General features: G+C 37.1%; 1 protein-coding gene across 2 annotated transcripts in view; it reads right to left on the minus strand.

Moving 5' to 3' along the window:
- Window positions 1-19,915, minus strand: part of St8sia6 (ST8 alpha-N-acetyl-neuraminide alpha-2,8-sialyltransferase 6) — a 111,498-nt gene that overhangs the window by 28,958 nt on the left and 62,625 nt on the right. For both annotated transcript variants that reach the window (XM_069990441.1, XM_069990442.1), the window contains one exon: window positions 6,394-6,480. In XM_069990441.1, coding sequence (XP_069846542.1) covers window positions 6,394-6,480 — 87 coding nt within the window. The remainder of the gene's footprint in view (window positions 1-6,393; window positions 6,481-19,915) is intronic.

Genomic DNA, 19,915 nt, shown 5'->3' on the forward strand with positions numbered 1-19,915 from the left:
AAAGAGAAGCTGAAGTGGATGGTGCCTGTCTGTGATCCCAGAACTCAGGACCCAAGACAGGAAGATCTTGAGTTTGAGGCCAGCCTGAGCTACATAGAAAGACCCCTTGACACACCATAGCAGATCTATTCCCTGAGATATTGTTCCAGTGTGAAAACAATATAGAGCCATGAATATATACCAAGCAGTGTTGGAAAGAAAAGAAGATCTGAAAGGCATGGCAGTCTTAAAGGATGCTTATCTGGCATAGGCACATAGAGCAATATGTTAGTAGTACAAGTTGGGAGGTAAATTTTGCTGGGCATTGGTGGCTCACACCTGTAATCCTAGCTACTCCGGAGGCTGAGATCTGAGGATCAGGGTTCAAAGCCAAGCCTGGGCAGGAAAATCCATGAGACTTTTTTGGGGGGAGAGGGAGCCAGGAAAAGCATGTTTATTGACCAAAATGCCAGAAAAAGTAAATTGACAAAGAAATGGCTATTTCAGAAGAGACAGTGGACTCAAATTTTAAAGTCAGATTGTGTTACAGATTGAATATCTCTCAACAGCATTAAATGTGTGATTTGAGCTCATTTCACAACTCAACTCTGCTTGCCCTAAAAATTAGACAAAACTTTTGAAGGGTGGTTTGTAGATGCTTATCTCCAATTAACCACCAGAAAACCAGAAGTGGCGCTGTGGCTTAAGTGGTAGAGTGCTCACCTTGAGCTGAAGAGCTGAGGGACAGCGCCCAGGCCAAGAGTTCAAGCCCCATGACCGACTTAAAAAAAAAAAAAAAAAGAAGAAAAGAAAGAAAAAAAATTCAATAGAATTTAGAAGGCCAGCGGATCTCACATGAGTTCTTACAGTGAATTTCATATTCTGAGACTAAGGAGAAGAATGAGCTCTATTGGGGCAAGAGTTAGCTTTCTATTAATAAATATGGCAGAAGTAATGACCTAGTGTGGATTTTGTTGCTTTTCTGAATTCGCGAGCCTGCTGTATAGCATAACAAATAGAAGATGATAGGACAGGACATTAGCAGTGAAAAATGGTCTCTCCAAAGAGGAAATGAAGAAAAGAGGCTTTTGCAATCCGATGCTGACCCAAAACACCTATCAAAAAAAGTACACATATCCTCTCAAATTTGAAAAGAAAGTAAAATATGTATTGCTTTCAGCTGTCATCATAGTCACTCTGAATGATCATAAACAAATGTTTCAAGGGAATGGGAAGGAAGAAAACACGGGTTCAGAAAAATGGAAGTAGTCTCATATAATCAAAAGATGTTCATAATAGAGACGATTTTGCTTCTCTCTGAGAAATCTGAGCAACAGAACAAAATGCCTGGAACATTATACCCTTCTTTAAGTGTTGTCTGAATGAAAAAGCATTAGTTTGCAAAGTGGTAACTGCAACAAATACTAATATTGCCTTTGGAGAAATGTTTCAATAGATAACTAAAAAAGTCATGAATCTGACTTCTTGTAAGACATTAACTGTACCAAGTTAGATCATTAAAGAACACCCTGTTTTATTTATTTATTTATTTTGGGGGGGGGGTCCGGTCAAGGGCCTGAACTCTGGGCCTGGGCTCTGTCCCTCAGCTCTTCGCCTCAAGGCTAGCGCTCTACCACTTGAGCCACAGCACCACTTCCGGCTTTTTGCTTTTTGCTTATGTGGTGCTAAGAAATCAAACCCAGGGCCTCATGCATGCAAGGCAAGCACTCTACCACTGAGCCACCTTCCCAGCCCAGAACACCCTATTTTAATGGAAGAAACATGTAGTTTTAAAAACTTCACATTTGTATTACTATATTTTTTCCAAACAGATAAAATAAAAATGAAAGCATTGTACTAGCTATTATGGTAGAGGTATCAAACAATATACTAATATAGCACTGGTAACTTTTCTTGAGTACTTAATACAAGGAAGAAAATAGAATTAATTTCAAGAAATCTTAATTAAATCAAAATATCCTAAGGGGATACTTTTGAGATTTAATAAAATTGTGAGTACCTAACAGTTACCTGTGACAAAGAAATCAGGCACAAAATAAGCTATTTTCCGAGTCATTTGAAAGGTACCTCATTTTCTTAAGACTTTAACATGTGCATTTAAATTACAGCCCTGTGTTCTCCAACTAAGTCTTCAGTAAACACATGGTTGATAATATTCAGGCTCTTAGATTCCAACACCAATATGACAGTGTGTTTAAATAAATCAGGTAGTCTTAGAGGATCCAAAAGAAACTTAAAGCAAAATAACAATATATTTATTTCTGAACAAAAAAAGAAGAGGAAATAACATGAAAATTAATGCTGTTTCCTTGTATGCATTTAACTCTGTAATTGATTATACAAAGGAACACAGCTCTTTTAAGTTAGGAAACCATTCAAGAAGGCTAATTCAGTCATTACCATGTAAGTTACCTAGGGAATATAAGACTAATTACTAAAGCTCAGACATCTTGGAATGGTTTAATAAAGACTGCTTACCAGAAGTTTCCAGAGCTTTACTAATGAGCTTTAAAAGGTAAAGTTGAAGAAGTGGGGAAGAGAAGGAGCGAGAGACATTCCTGATCACGTTTAGTGTTTCAACTATTGGACCAGGACAGCTCAAGCAAATAATGAGGCATTGGGTCCAAAACACAAAAGGGATGGATGTGAAGAACAGTCATTTCTTAGACTAAAATGCAGGTAAATTCTCCACAAAGCATTCTGGGTTTTGGCTTGTGGTTGGGAGACATCGTTTCTCATAGGATAATCAATAATTATTTTTATTATTCTTTTACTTATTTTTGGTGCAAGAACTGGGACTTGAACTCATGACCTGCATGCATGCTTGAGTTTATTTTTTTTCTCGATGTTGGCACTCTACCAGTTGAGCCACACCTCCACATCTGGCTTTATGCTGGTAAATTGAAGATAAGATCTTGTCTCTTGGATTTTTTCTGCCTAAGCTGACTTTAGACTATTATCTTCAGAAACCAGCTTCCTTAGTAGCTGGAATTACAGAAATGAGCCACTGTGCCCAGTCAAGGGAAAGTTTTAATAGCAGATAAATACACACTTTGTTGACTTTGGCAGCCTTTAGTTGTAAAAAAAAATTATATATATGGGGACAGGACACTTCTATCCTTCCTTTCAGCAGTATTTGGGTTTGATTCGGGACCTCGAGCTCATTCAGCTTAACTTGTTTGGCTGGTACTCTACTACTCTAGCCACACCTCCATCCTTTTTGTTGGTTATTTGGAGACAATCTTACAAATTTTCTGCCTAAGTTGGTTCTGAATCATGAACCTTTGGATCTCAGCTTCCTGAGCAGCCATGAGCAGGGGCCACTAGTGCCCAACAAATCATCTAGCTTTTAGATTTTTTTTTTTTTTGCCATTCCTGGGGCTTGAACTCAGGGCCTGGGCACTGTCCCTGAGCTTCCCCCCCTCCCCTCCCCCCCCCACAAGGCCAGCACTCTACCACTTGCACCACAGTGTCACTTCTGGTCTTTTTCAGTTTATGTGGTACTGAGTAATCGAACCCATGGCTTCATGCATGTTAAGCAAGTACTCTGCCACTAAGCCACATTCCCAGCTCTAGTTTTGGGTCTTTTGACCACGGGTTCCACATATTTTTCAGATAGCCCCTGGACTTCTACTGTAGGAAGTTTCAACATCTGAGCTGGAGATGAATTTACTATATAGTCAGTTGGTTATAGTTTTCAGAACACGAGTTTTGTAATGTCTTCTGAAAGGATATTATTGCCTTTTTAAAGCTCACATTTTACTCCCCTATTTGACACAAAGTGCTATAAATAAATAAAATGGAAACTATTCAGCTACTTGACATCTATAATAATAGGGAATGTTTCTATATTACCAGCTTTATTAATAGGCAAAGGTCCCCAGATTTGGCTAGCTACACTAGTAAAAAATTAGGAAGGAGAATGATTTATTCTAATTTGCACAGACTTCTGTGGGGGACTTACATAATTTACCTTATAAATATTTCTACAAAGTAAACATTATAATATAATACATATTCAAGTAAAGAAATAAATGACATGAGGACTCTTCCCTCAAAAGACAACAAACAATAAATAGCAGAGCCCTGGGTGTTTATTTAAATTGTTCCTGAAGGGCTGGTTAGGCCACTGGGAAGTTGTCATGGTTATTGATGTACTTTTTATCCTGAGATGGTTCTAAGATAAAAACATATCATCCATCTATGTAGCTTCTATCATGATCTATGGCAGGATGCTCATACAGCCTTTGATTAAAAGAGATGGATGATTTTTTTTTAAAGAAAGAGGAAACAAAGAACAAAAAACAAACTTGAAAGAGAAAATATTGTTTAATTGAGTCTAATTTTGTATGAGAAAACCTGTGGAGATAATTGAAGGCCTGGAATATTATCTTCTTCCAGATAGGATTTACTTTGGTGTCTGTTACTTATCTTGGCTAAAGGCAGATCTCCTAAATCCAACTGAAGTTGGAAATAATTCAAATGCAGGCTTCAGTCCTTTTGAGAACTGGTCTCTTCTAGGGATCGCTGGAAGCTCAGCTCGGTTCCTCTGCCTCTCAGACATTTTATATTCAGCAAATGTCTGGTGAGAAAAGGCAGCCCCAAAGGATGGGCTCACATCTCCTGACTTCTCTCTCCCTGTAGAGCTTAGTCCTATAAGCCTCCCAGCCCTGGCAGTTTGCCAATACCTTTAAATCACTGTGTAGTCTATTTTGTTTTGTTGATAATTCCTTCACGAGACTTGGTCTCAATCAACTTAACAACCAGCAGCAGACACTCCAGCACCCCTGCCTTGACTGTTGCTGTCACTTCTCATCTCTCTAGGTCATTATCTTGCAGTGACCCTCTCTAGGTCAGTACCCCAGTGTCTACCTCTTCCTTTTTTATTTTTTAAAACATATTCTGCACATGCAAAAAGCTCTCAGAATCTTTCTTGCTACCTGTTGGATTGCAATTGTCTACATAACTTTCTATCAGATCTCTCTGCCATGAGGATCTCTGAGATCTAGTCTCCAACAGGACTGGGTAGCCTAAAGTATCCTAGAGATGAAACCATTCAACAAGGATCCCTCTCATAACCTCTCATCCCAGAATGACAGCTGAGGAAGATGCTTAGTCACAGCTTGCAAAATGTCAGTACACCTGTATTTCCACCCATCCACTTCCAGCTTTGACCCAGTCACAAAACCACTCTTTCACTCCATAAAGCTGACCAGAACCTCTCTCATACAATTAGAGGTGGTTAACACCAGTCACTGATGGAAGGAAGGCCAGGTGGAGCCATGAAACCATGCCAACAAGAATGGCCTTTCCTCAGAAAAAGAATTTAAAAAAAAACCCACAAAAACTAAAAACAAAAAAAAAAAAACAGAGAGGAAGCATCTCCATTAATAATGCTTTAAATATAATACCTAAAGTAAGCTTTGAAATTATGAACAAGTAAAGTCATGTCTCTGGATTGTCATATGATAAAATAACTTAGCACAAGTCGAAGCCAAGTGGAATAAACAAGGGAAAATCAGAATGCAGATGACAAAACAAAACCTAGAATCATCTAGACCAGGCATGCATATACAATGACCCAGTTTTTTGAGAGGTGGAAGTATTGGGGGGTACATATGCACCCAAGCTGCCTACTGCTTTATTTATTTTTTTGTGGGGGGGGTCCGGTCGTGGGGCCTGAACTCTGGGCCTGGGCGCTGTCCCTCAGCTCTTCAGCTCAAGGCTAGCGCTCTACCACTAGAGCCACAGCGCCACTTCCGGCTTTTTTCTTTTTGCTTATGTGGTGCTGAGGAATCGAACCCAGGGCCTCATGCATGCAAGGCAAGTGCTCTACCACTGAGCCACCTTCCCAGCCCATGCCTACTGCTTTAATTAAAGTGATTTCTATCTGTGACTGGGCTCCAAATTCTCCAAGCATAGTCAATGGCTCTTTAATGGTTAACCAACAAGCTAATGTCATCTGATGTTTCTTCTTTACATTATGCTCTTCACTATCACTCTGTTACGAAATTAGTGATGAAAACTGTATAGAACTGTGTAAGAAGCTGAATTGCTTTTTGTTCTCAAGTGATAAGGTTTAAGGATAAATATCATCCTACATGCTCCAAGAGTTCTGGAACGCTCTCACATCTTTTTATTTACAAAATAAAACATATAGACATGTTACAAAGATGTAACATAATCTTAGATATAATGAAATGCATTAATTTGTTTTGATGGGCTTAAGATTTGGGAATTGACCACAGTAGCAGAATTTTAAGCAATGGAGATAGAGTTCCAAGCATCTCACATGAGGGACTTTTTTTTTTTTTTTTTTAACATTCTGATTATTTTCCTAACAATAAAAGCAAAATATTTTTCATTCACATCACTTATGAGAAATCCTCTTACCTGAAGTTCTCATATTCTTCTGCTTGCCTTCTCCATGGACAGTTCTGTATATTTGTGATCATCTGAAGGTAATCACCCTCTGAGTACCTAAAAAGAGAAATGTAAATGTAAGAACATTTCACTTCATTAAAAACTAGAATGTGAAGATCTCACATGGTGTTTTCTTAGAGTACATTTCCATAATTTAGCCTTCTACATAATTTCTGAGATCAAGTAGAAAAATTAAATACATACTTACTTCACAACACCTAGGAACACACAACTTGCAGGATGCTGGTTTTGGAATATGTGAATCACCTATCTCATAAACCAAATTCAGTGTTACAAACTGTGACAGCATACCACCTTGGGTATATACCTTATCATCATTGTATGCTATCTTTACTCATTGACAAATAAGTAACACATCATAAATATGTAGTTAATTGATTTTTCAGATTGTAAGATAGTAGATTTGCCTTGGGATTTATAGATAAAATTTTCTCCCAAATAACCTCCTTGAATTTTACCTTTGAAAAGTACATTTTAAACCAAGATTGGGATAAGATGAGAGAGTTGTGTATCAACATGAAAATCTATAGAAGCATGGACAGCACAGAAGTCCTCACAGATCTCCCTCTTGCTGAAATTCCACCATCAAGTATGAATTCCTAAAGCAAAGAATACTGTTTCATCTTTTAAGAGTGTTATTTGAAATGCAAATATGCCTTTGAATGAGAAAACTCTTAAATTACCTTTCAATTAATTTCCTCCTAGTCATTAGCTGCCAACTATCAGAGATCAAGGCTGGCCAACACTGAGAGGGAGTATATGTTGCTGAAGAGGATGGGGGAGGGAATGGGGAGTAAATGGCTTTGTCTGGGAAAACTATATCCACATCAGTAAAATGAAAGTTCTGCAAAGTTTATCTCTAAAAGAAAGGATTTCGTGGAGTTGGGGTATGAAGTCAACCAAGTGAATCCTTTGTTCCAGATATTTACCTTCCTCTTGGGCTTCTCTCCCTTATAACTACCAACATGAATCAAAAGTGTTTTCCCTTGATTCCTACTGGTCCAGCCGAGAAAATCTGAAAATCTCAAAGGACTGTTAAATACTCAAAGAGAAGCAAAGCCAAGAGTTAGCATGGGAGGGATTAAAAATAGTTCTACACATAAAGGCTTCCAGCCCTAACAGATTTAGATCACTGCACGGCATCCAGTACTTGTCCTAGTACACGAAGTATCTTGAGGCACCAAGGTTTGACCCCTCAATCTGGTCCAAATGTGATACTTACTAGTTGAAGTGAAGTGAGTAATGTCTGTCTCTGCATGGTGGAAGATACTCAAAGATCCTTTAGAAATCACCATTAAACTCGCATACAAAAATCTACCCAAAGTTTTCTCAATATATTCTCTTTAACAGACACATAGTACCATGAATTCTCTCCTGTCTGTAGAAACCTTATCTATGCCCAAAGTATGATTTTAAATCTTTTCATAATATTGGCAAGACAAAAATCAAAGCATTGTATGTATAAAGGTCCAAAACTAAGTAACAAAATAAATGTTCTCTCTCCCTCCCTCCCTTCCTTTTGATTTTTCTCTGTTGCTATCTTGCAAGCAATAGGGCTTGAACAAGGTTTTTTACCTTACCTTTGATGTAAGAGCATTTAAGCCATGTCTCCACTCCTTATTATTTATTTTACTTATTTTATTGCTTTAATTATTATTCAGATAGAGTTTGGGATTTTTTTTTCCAGAAGGTCTTGTATTGGGACCCTCCTATGTATGCCTCCCTTCTAGCTAGCACTGTTTTTACATTCAACTTGCTCACTGAAATGTTGTCTTGTTAGCTTTATTCCTGGTTATATAACAAAATTTGATCCTCTCAGTCTCTCCTCCCAGATTACAGGCATGAGCCCCACTATACCTGGCTAATCATTTTCTCACTAATCTCAACTAAAGTAAAAGTGCAATGAGAGTGGGCCCAAATACAAATAGTTTTTCTAATTAAACCAATGAGAATTGCAAATATATTTTGAATTGAGATAAAATGTAACAGGAAAAGTAAGGTACATAGAAAGTTGCCATCCTACCATGAAATGAAATGTTCCAGTTAAAATGTTTTATTTAAATGGTACACACTAGTTAAAAAAAGAAATTAAATTTCTCATGATGTATGGCGAGAAGTAGTGAACTTGAAGACTTAAGTATTTATTGCTAAATCCACTGAAAATTTAAAGCAAAGTGACAAAGCAGAATGGAAAATGACAAAGAATCAGAGAGCAATGAGACTAACACCTCAAATGGCTTAATATATGTTTAAGAAAAAGGAGTCAAAGAAATATGAAGAAATATGATAGAATTTTTCTTCAAATTTAATGAAATCTATAAATCCAGAGGTCTGAAAAGCCCAGCAAAACCAACGGACAAGAGATACAAACACAAACCCGAAGAGATGTGAGAATAAAAGTCATTAGACCAGTCATCAGAGGAAGATATTAGAAGTAATTAGAGCAGAAACACATTATATATATTACAAACAATTATTAGTACATTATATACAAAGAGACAATGATAAGTGAGACAGCATACTTCTCATCCAAAACAATGGAAGCTGGAAGGCAGTGGAATGACATGAACACAAAGAATGGGATTTATCAAAAACTGTCATTCCAGAATTCTCTGCACAAAAAAAATGTCAAAAAGTGAAGGTACAATAGGAATTTGTCAGACATATGAAAGCTGAGAGGATTCACAACTCATAGACCTATAGCATAACCAAGGTTAAAGGAAGGCTTTAGACCAAACTAAATACTCTTGAGTCTATTAGTTTTTACTTTGGCTCACTTTAAAAGCAGAGTTTGTACTAGTTTGAAATCATTCTAACCTGTATCATGTTTAATCCAGATCATTAAAATTGTCATCCATTGCCAATTAGAGTAGAAGTACAATGTAAAATATTTTGACAGTGATACACATCTTCCAACGAATGGTAGCTGGCTCCAATTTAATTCAATATTGAAAGATGTCAGTCATAATGTATCTGATTTTAATGATAAAGCAGTTGCATAGGAAAGATGGATAGGGGCTGGGAAGGTGGCTCAGTGGTAGAACACTTGCCTTGCATGCATGAGGCTCTGGGTTCGATTCCTCAGCACCACATAAGCAGAAAAAAAAAGCCAGAAGTGGCGCTATAGCTCAAGTGGTAGAGCGCTAGCCTTGAGCTGAAGAGCTGAGGGACAGCGCCCAGGCCCAGAGTTCAGGCCCCATGACCAGACCCCAAAAAAATAAAAAAAGAAAGAAAGATGGATAGATTTTGATTATAATTACAGTCACTGATACTTAAAGCCAAGTGAGCACATTATATCAGACTCATCTGTTCTAAGAAAAAGATTCTCCTGGCCCTTTTTACAGTTGGAAGACAGCACTGAAACGACATACTTCCTGAGAATACTGTATTCAAAGAATGTTTTGTATGTCTAGTCTAAAAATGAAGCATTATCCTCTGATCTTTTAAAGGGGAAGACTAATGTGGGTGGAATATTAGAGTGTTTCCCTCCTCTAAGTACTTACACTTCTCTACTTAAAAAAGAAATACATCACCAAGTAGTAGTTGATTTAGAACATTAAGACTGAAACAGGACTGTCAGATGACAAGGGAGAAGCATCACTGGAGGAGAAGTCCCACGGGTGCTACAAGTTGGGCCAATTTGTGGGATGTGTGTCTCTTCAAAGGCTGCCTATTAGGAAAAAATGCTCTAAATCACGTAAAAAATTCTGCACATTTACATTTCCAAGGATTTTCAGTTTACAAAATGTGGAGCCCACCATAAAATCTTGGGAGGCCAGCTTTATTTATGGTATTATTTCTGCTCTTAGGGATGATAAAATTAAAAGTTCTGAGAAGGTAAACAGCGCTGCCCAGGATTGCATAGTAAGAGGATGAGCTACGAATTAAATTCATGTCTTTTGATTCACATTCTGGGTCTCTTTCCAATATATCATGCTGCATCTCATCTATTTTCATAATGAAACTGAAAATTAATCCCATCAGAAACATTTATTAGTCCCAAGACATACAATAAATCACACTAAATAATGCAGATATTTTCAAAAGAATAAATAATGTCTACTTAAATCATTATAAATAATATCCAAAATGAGACAAAAATTATAAATAACATCCAGAGTGATACTAAGTAAATATATTAAATATTTAAATATATGAAATAACTATGTTACTATGTGCTTAAATATTTTTCTCAGAGTTGTCTCTTTGAAGATCAAGATCCACATGCTGTGATTAGTTTTGTCTCAATTAAGATAAAATTGGCTTTTTAATGCTTTAATTTCTGGGTAATTAATTACAGCCTTAAATATTTATTGGATACTTATTAAGTGCCTCAAAATTATCTTGGGGGTGTTAATTTATTAGCTCAATTCAATCTGCTATGACACTAATTTTTACAACATTTCTTATGCGTGAGAGGGGGGTTGAGTGGGTACTGAGGCTTGAACTCAGGGCCTGGGTGCTGTCCATTAGTTTTTTTCACTAAAGGCTAGAACTCTACCACCTACGACACAGCTCTACTTTCGGCTTTTTGCAGGTTAGTTTGAGAAGATTGTCATGGATTTTCCTGCCAGGGCTGGCTTCAAACCTCAAACCTAAGATCAAAGTCTCCTGAATAGATAGAATGTGACAGGATGGACCCCCAGTGACTAGATAGTTTTTGTAACATTTCTTCATGGTGCAAATCAATTTTTCCTGACCACTGAAATGTGTGGGAACATCCTAGCAATATTACATCAGTAGATTTCTGTGCAGATCAAGAAGTCTTGAGTAGCTGATACTAAATATTTTGAGGAGCTCATCTCTGCATAAGAATAAATTCTGCAAATGAGCATACTGCTTCACGGTTTTTAGTCAATTCAACAAATCATTTCCATTCAGCCAGACTTTGTAAAGAATGGCTGATGAGTGTATGAAAGATAAATGAAGAGAAGTGTGTGGCCTTTAGACTAGGTGGAGCCATGCGGAAATAACAATATTTCATCCACTGATAGCAGATGATTTCACTTTACCTTAGTTTCCTACTTGCATGATGGAAACTTCTAACTATCATTGTTTTTTATTCATAACTTCTGATTAGAATGTCATGTATATTGTCAATGGACATGAGAGAAAGAGGTCTCAAGCTCTGATTTCTTGGTAACATTTAGTGCCACTAAGACAAGTAAATAAATTTGCAAAGCAGTATTATAATAATAAAAATTTAAAATAAAAAGTAATTTTAAAAACAGGCATCCTAGATTAACTCCTAAAGACATCAGTGTACTTCTTCACAGCCTTAGTGATTGTTTTGAAAATTTTCAGAGGAAACAAAAAATATCTTCTGTCCTAGGAAATCAAATTTTGGAGTAATTAATTAAAAAATGTCTACAATATGTTTTTATCTTCATTTTTGATAGTAATGAAGTTTGAACCCTTAACAGGCAAGAGCTCTACCATCAAGCTATGTCCACAGCTCTTTATGATTTTATTTTTCAGATAGTTTTCTTACTTTCAGCAGGCTGGCCTCAGGCTATGATCCTCATATCACACCTCCCAAGTAAGCTAGGATCACAGGCATTTGAATACTGTTATAGCGTTAGAGTGTGGTATAACATACAACAGTGAATAGAACACCAGGTAAGATTTTTATCACATATGGTGGCTCACACCTGTAACCCCAGCTACTTAGGAATCTGAGATCTGACAATCATGGTTTGCAGGCAATATGGACCGAGAAATCCATGAGACTCTTATCTCCTATTTGATGGTTATCAAAAGAAACCCAAACCACCAAAAAACCCCACATAATTGGAGCTATGCCAGAGTACTCACCTTGAGCACAAAAGCTTAGGGATACTGTCTGGACCATAAGTCTGAGCCCAGGAGTGGCAATAAATAAATACAAAAACAAAAACAAGATCTATGAGGTGCTTTAAAACTTTGCCTTTCAAGTTCTTCTGATGCACATAGATAGAATTGATACCTCCTTCCTCGTGTCTTCTTTGCAATGCCTCTACACCTACTGTATATACTGTAACAGTTATTCCTTTGTTTTACTGTTATTTACTGAAATTGATTTATTGAACATCTGTAATGAATGCAGTAATGTTCACTAATAATACAGTCAAACATAAAAAATCCATGGTATCATGAAGATTATATTGTTGTAGGAAAAAATAGAAAATCAGAGTAACAGATAAATAGCATGTTAAGGTGATGGGTAATTCTGTAAACCAAGTAATATGAGGGAAAATAAACATGGCAATAGAGAAAGAAAACAGGTGGAAATGTTTTAATTTATGTAAGGTGGCCAGGAAAGCCCTTTCTAAGAGGTGACAAATGAACAAAGATTTGAAGGAGATGTTCAAGATGTATACCTGAGGGCAGAAGGAGATGCATAGAGCATTATAGTCAAAGGCAATGACAATGATAAAAGACTGAATGATGAGTTGGATCAACAAAACTACTCAAGGTAGGGGTAATTCACCAATGAGTCAGCCTTCAGTCTCTCATATAGGTGGTCCAACATGCAGTCAGAAAGGTAAGGAGGAGAAACATAAAGCCATAGGCCGTGTTACTCAAAGTATGTGTGAATACTAGTAGTACTGGTTAGTATTTCACAGATGTGAAATGGGACCCTATATGAAATCCTAATTCCAGGTGATTTGTAGATACATTAAATCCTTAAACAGTCTGACTGAGGTATAACTTGCATACATATAACTTTCAACCATTTTAAGTAATTGCTTAATATTGTAACCATATTCACAGATATGTTCAATCATCATCACAACTTTAGAACAGTTTTATTCCCTACAATGGAAACCTTATACCCTTTTATTTAGCACCTCTTCCATTGTTAAAGTTTAATATTCTCTGTTTTCATTTACATTAGGCTCAAAGTATGTTTTCATTTCTGTTTTGATTTCTCCTGAGATACACTGGGTACTTAGGAGTGTGTTATTGAATGCTTATAGATTTGTGAATTTCTAAAAATCACTTTTCTGTTATTGATTTCTACTTTCATACCATTGTGGTCACATAATATTATTTATATTATTTTGTAGTGGTTAATCGGAGATAAGAGTCTCATGGACTTTCCTGCCTAGGCTGGTTTTGAGCTGTGATCCTCAGATCTCAGCATCCTAAGTAGCTAGGAGGCATGAGCCATCAGCACCCGGCTTTATTTTATTTTTACCCTTTAAGACTTCCTGAAGTTTATTAATGGCCTAACAGATGAACTAGCCCAGAGAATATTTTGTGTTCATTTGAGAAATAATGGGTATTTTCCTGTTGCTGATGCATCATTCACAGATCCCTGTTAGGGACAGTTGATTGTGTTCTTCAGGTCCTTCTTCATTTGTCTAGCTGATGCATCCTCTACTGAAAGTGGAGTATTAAAGTCTCCAGTTATTATTGTTTAAATCACCTCTCTACTTATTTATGCCTGTTTTTGTAGTGCTGGGGAGCTTTGTGCATAATAGGGAAATACTCTACCGCTGAGCTACCACTGAACACCTAACACTTCGTGTATTTTGATACTGTGTTGTAGGTGCATATTGTTTGTAATTATTATATAATTCTTATCGATCAAGCTTTCTGTCATAAAATTTTCTCCCTTTTTTTAAAAGTCTATTTTGAGCTAGTAATTGTGGCATGTACTTATAATCCTAGCACTCAGGAGGCTGAGGCAGGAAGACCATGAGTTCAAGGCCATTATAGCAAGACATTGTCTAAAAAAGATATTTCTTATTTTACCTAATGTTAGGATAGTCACCCAAGCTTTCACATGGCTACTGTTTGCATGAACTATCTTTTCTTTTATCCTTTTACTTTCAATGGACTTTACCTTTCAATCTAATATATGCCTTTGGTAGACAATATAGAGTTAGGTTGTGCCTTTTTTATTCAGTCTGATAATCTCTGCCATTCAGATTGAATGTTATTTATATAGTTAGATTTAAGTCTATTATTTTCTCTTTGCTTGCTGTATTTTATTTAATTCCCATATTCCTTCTTTACAGATTTTCTTTGCCTTAAAGGGATCTTTCTAATGCCATGTAGCATTTTTAATGTACCATATACATACTAACACTGGAATCAGTTTCATATTTACATTACCTTAATGACACTAATACATAAAACATCACTACTATATAGTTCTTTTCCCTTTTCTCTTTTGAGACATCATTGTTAAATTATACCTATAGTGTCCAAAATTCAACTATACAATGTTATAATTAATATTCTGCCACCACTAATCATTTCTTTAATACAATAACACTTTGCTATTGCTGGCACATACATATTTTTTTAATATTATTTTATTTTATTTGAGAACATACTGTACAGAGGGGCTACAATTACATGGGCAGGATAATGCATACATTTCTTACCAAGCATTGCAGCCTCCTCCTTTGTTTACCCTTCACCTCCCTTCCCAGCCTCCCCCCTCCCCCCACCCAATTATACCCCCCTCCCCCCCCCCCCACCGACATTGTAAAGCTGGTTTTGACATGACATTTTGTACTTCTCATTGTTGCAACAGGTCCACCTGAATCCTTAAACGACTTGTTTGCCCCCATCTCCTCCACATGTTATACTGACATCAAATATAGTGAAAGCGGGGGTTACACTGTGGGGGAGGGACATACAAAGCAACAAAGAAATAATCTTATAAATGTGTTAGAAACATATGCATGAAAGAAACAAAAACATTAAAATACATATTTAAGGGTTCATTTTCCTAACATCACATTATCTGATCTTTTCTGCTTGACTCATACCTATACTAGATATTGCAAATAAGGGAAACCATGGGACCTATGCTTCTTTGGGCCTGGCTTACTTCACTTAATATAATTTTTTCCAAGCCTTTGCTGGCACATATATTATTTGTGAAAAACTAGTAAGGGACTTTCCAAGCCACTGTAAAATTTTTGACTTTTATTTTGAGTAAAATGCAAAGATACCAGAGCAGAGAAGATATCTGATCTGACTTACAAACAGTAGGATTTCTCTGTCTACTATGTTAAGAAATAGTTTTTTTAGAGAGCAAGAAGAAAATATTTAAGAGATGCTTGCATAATCTAGAAGAGAGGTACAGGTAGTTTCCACTAGAATAAGAGGAGTGGGGTTAGGAAGAAATCATCATCTTTTGGGTCAGATTTGATGGTGGCCAGCAGAGCTTAATGACATGTTAAGTGTAGAATAAGAGAGAGATAGAAGATAATGCCAAAGTTGTAGACCTGAGCAAATGGAAGGACAGACATGCTATTAACTGAACTAGGGAAGAGTGAGGACATATGAACGGGCCATGATGGTGCAGCCCTTGGAAAGAGGTGGAAGCTAGCGTATTGGAAGTCAGAGACCACAAAGCAAGATAGAGTATAAAATTTAGGGGGAAGTTCAGAAGAGCAGTGTGAGACATGGTAGATTTAAGAGCCTTTATCCTTCACTCCAAAGAAGCACTAACTGGGTGGAGATAGGGATAAATCTGCAAAGAGGTCCAGGCAGTAGATATAAACTTGGAAACCATCAGTATGTCGATGGTGCATATATCTAGGAGCCCGAAGAGCCTAGAAGGCTGAGAATGAAGAGAAATGAGGCTAAGAACTGAGCTCTTCTCATCGCCGCGTCAAAAGTAAAGGGAGATGAGGAAGAATCTGTGATAAAAACTGAAAGAGAAGCCAGTGAATTGTAAATAGGTTTAAATATCCAGCTCTCTGAATATATTGTCAAAAGATAAAAAGAGAAACAACCTCTCTATTGTGATGCCAGTTAGGCAAGCATTCTCATCTGTTTAGAAGCATGCATCTTTGACAAAGCTCCCCAGTGAACACGAGGCTCAGTGGGGGGTGACCTCAGACTGACTCTCCCTGGGCTGGTCAGAGTGTTTCTGATGTTAAAATTCAATACATGACCACAACATAAAAAACTTCAGATACCAATTTTTGAACTCAGAAATTACTTAGCACCCAGTCATGATCAAACCAAGAGAAACACAGTGTTCATCCACGTAATCATTAAGGTAATTGCAATGCAAGACCATGGTATAGAAGCCTTGTCAAGTGAAGGAATGTGTATAGAGCGTTTTGGAGATAGGTCACTTTTGAGTAACTTCACATTAAAATCACATGCACTTCCTTTTGCAGCTGTGACTTTGAATTGCACTCTCATTACAAACGGTATCATAGACTCAAAAAAGAAAAAAAAAAAAAAAGAACCAGCAGAATCTCATGTAGACCCCGTATGTGTCATTTCTAACTCCCTGATATTTTGCAAGCCACGGAAGCCCTCACGGTGCATTTGTCTCACTGGTATAATTAAAACAATAAATCTACTCTGAAAAATTAATGGAAGACCAAACTAAAGTTACTAAAGTTACTAAAGTTACTGGCAGGATGGCAGTTGTTATTATCATTATTGATAACTATGGTGACAATAATTATGACCATTATGATGAAATGTAATAATGTAAGTGATTACTAATTGAGGAATCAATTCACTACTTACAAGCATGTAACAAATTATACCCAAACTTACAGGATAAAAACAACAATAAACACTTATTATCATATCAGTCAGGAACTTATGACTACAGTGGTTTAATTGAGTGACAATGGCCCAGCATCTCTCATTATGCTGCAAAGTTAAGATAGTCTTTGGGGCTAAAGGATCTACTTCCAAGAAGCTCTTGAACATCACTGACAAGACGGTACTGGGCACTGGCAGAAGAACTCAGATCCACCATGGGGACCACTCTAAGTCTTCATGACATGGTAGTTGTCTATTAGATCAAACCAGCAGAACTCAGCTCCCTTCAGTAAGGCAGGGACTTTAGAAAATACCAAGAATATGAAGACTGGCTATCACAAATAGAAAATAAATGACCTCTTAAACACTGGAAGTTATAATCAAAGATTTTTGGAAATAGTAGTAATTTGTTTATTTGTTGATCACTTTAAGTCAGTATGGGTGTGTAGTTACTTTTTTTTTGTCAATCATGGGACTTGAACTTATGGCCTGGGCACTGTCCCTGGGCTCTTTTGCTCAAGGCTAGTGCCCTACCACTTTGAGCCACAGCTTCTGGTTTTGTGGTAGTTAACTGGAGATAAGAGTCTCAGACTTTCCTGTTCAGGCTGGATTTGAACTGCAATCCTCAGGTCTCAGTCTCCTGAGTTGCTAGGATTACAAGCGTGAGCCACCAGTGCCCAGTGTGTGGTGACTTTTATTGCCAGTCTTTCCATTGGTGACTTCCTTCAAGTGACTTGTTATTTGAAGGAGAAGCCTCTGATGAAAATATCCAGTCACCACTGGAATCTAAATAGAAAGGTGGTGTTTCAATTTTTTTCCAAAACAAAGTTTAGTTTTCATAGACAACATTTACAGTAAAATAATGCACTATTTCAATCTTCAGCATTGTGAGAACCAAGTATTGTTTGAAGAGCTTGTATTAGATTTATCCTGGTTATTTTTCTACATCAATGACACACACACACACACACACACACACACACACACACACACACACACACAGAAAGAGAGAGAGAAAAAGAGAAAGAAAGAGAAAAGGTGAGACAGAGACAGAGAAACAGACAATTGTTTAAGCTTTATTTCTCACCCTTTTACTAATAGGTTTCCTGGTTTGGAAATTAAATTAAATTAAATTAAATTGAGGGCAACAAATTCTTTGAAACATAATCATTTAAAACAAAATTTCTTTAAAAAATAGATTCCTTAGAACATATTAAAAACAAAAATGTGTATGGATTAGGAGAATTTAAGAAACTATTTTTCAAGGTTTTAAGATTGTGATTGTTTTTATGTACTTTTTGGGAGAGAGATGATTAAATCTTTTAATAGGTTTGACATTGCTTTTGGTGCAAATGCAGAGAGGTATCAGCGTTCTACGGTGGCTTGTATGCATCCCAACGTAAATGTCTAAATCAAGTTGGGCCATGGAATCACATGACTGTGAACTGGGCTGTGACAGAGGCATGAGCAGACAGACAAAAACATGCATTTGTAGGAGGATCACATTCCGAAGTTGGCTGTATACAAAAATGTGAGATCCTACCTAAAAACCTAAAGCCAAAGGGGCTGGGTGTAGTTCAAGTGGTAGAGTCTAGCTCCTGCTAACAAGCACAAGACCCTATTTTCAAATCCCAGAACCACCCAAAAACAAAACCCCAAAGACCCCAGCCAGTTCTTTAGTTGCCAAGAGGAACTTAAGACATAAAAAATGCACTAGGGCTGTGATTAGGCAGTCTCAGGATAACATCTTTTCCTTCTGACCTATTTCTCTCCACCAATGAGAGTAAGGTATGCAAAATCTCCAAGCCCTTAAAAGCTGACCAAAAAAAAAAAAAAAAGACAAGTTGAAATGTTAGAACTGAGAAGACAGGCAAAAGTGTATAAATCACTTTAAAAGGCAATTATTGTACCACAGACTTAAAACTAGAAAAAGAGAAAAAAAAAACCCCACAAGTCATCCATCATTCCAGGCCAAAAAAGATCTTGTATATGACCAGAAATCTTTCTTCCTGGTAGAGAACTTGAAATTCAGGAATACTGGCTTTGTTAGCAGGCTGTCAAGTGATCTGCTCACAGTCAGACTTTTTGAAGTTTGATCTGCCATAATTTACGCCTCCTCTTTTCATGTAGCAATTCAGGTCATGTTGTTCTCTCTAGAAAAATAAAGGCTGAAGAACATTTAGGATCAGTCTTCTACTCACTTAATTTCACCCTGGGGGGGGCACCTCTGACCAGTGTCTTGGTGCCTCCCCATGAAGAAGATATCTTTCAGAAAATTCTATCATTCCCCATCATTTAAAGTGGCACTGCACAAAACAGGTGATCAAATGTATATGCGTGCAATATAAAGTATGGTTCAAATCATTCTTCATTTTGGATGTTAATTCTGAATATGTATAATATAACAAAATAAAAAGCCACCAGATTACAAGTTAGCCTGCCTTACCTTAGTAATTTTGCAGACATCTATCGAACACTGGCTCATACTCTGTTCTGGAGAAAAACCTCTACCTCCTTTCACTAGAGGAACTATTTAAACTGCTCTCAAGTGTTCAAATGATATACAAGATTGCTGTTGCTTAAAAATAAATTGTTTCTTTCCACTTTAAGAGATACCACAGGAATCTATAATGAAGGATGGTCAGAACATTAGAGCTATCTCATGTATACATGCAGAGATGTCTGATGACCCATCACTGACTGAAGCTCCTTCTACCTAACATAAAGTTGCTACAATCAGTTACCCTGCCAGATGCTACATTGCCAGTGCCAACCTCATATCGATTCAGCTCATATTCTATTGGTCAAAAACAGTCAGCTGACCCCAGCATCTACATAGACTAGATTTAGCCAATGGCACAGGAATGCAATGAATTGTGATTTGAATCCATGTGGAATACAAGCTTTCTTTTCAACAACATCAGGGTGTCATCTGTCAAAGATGGCTGTCAAG

Source organism: Dipodomys merriami, unplaced genomic scaffold, assembly GCF_024711535.1.
Source record: "Dipodomys merriami isolate MVZ:Mamm:240054 unplaced genomic scaffold, mDipMer1.0.p SCAF_4, whole genome shotgun sequence".
In the NCBI taxonomy this organism is placed as follows: Eukaryota; Metazoa; Chordata; class Mammalia; order Rodentia; family Heteromyidae; genus Dipodomys; species Dipodomys merriami.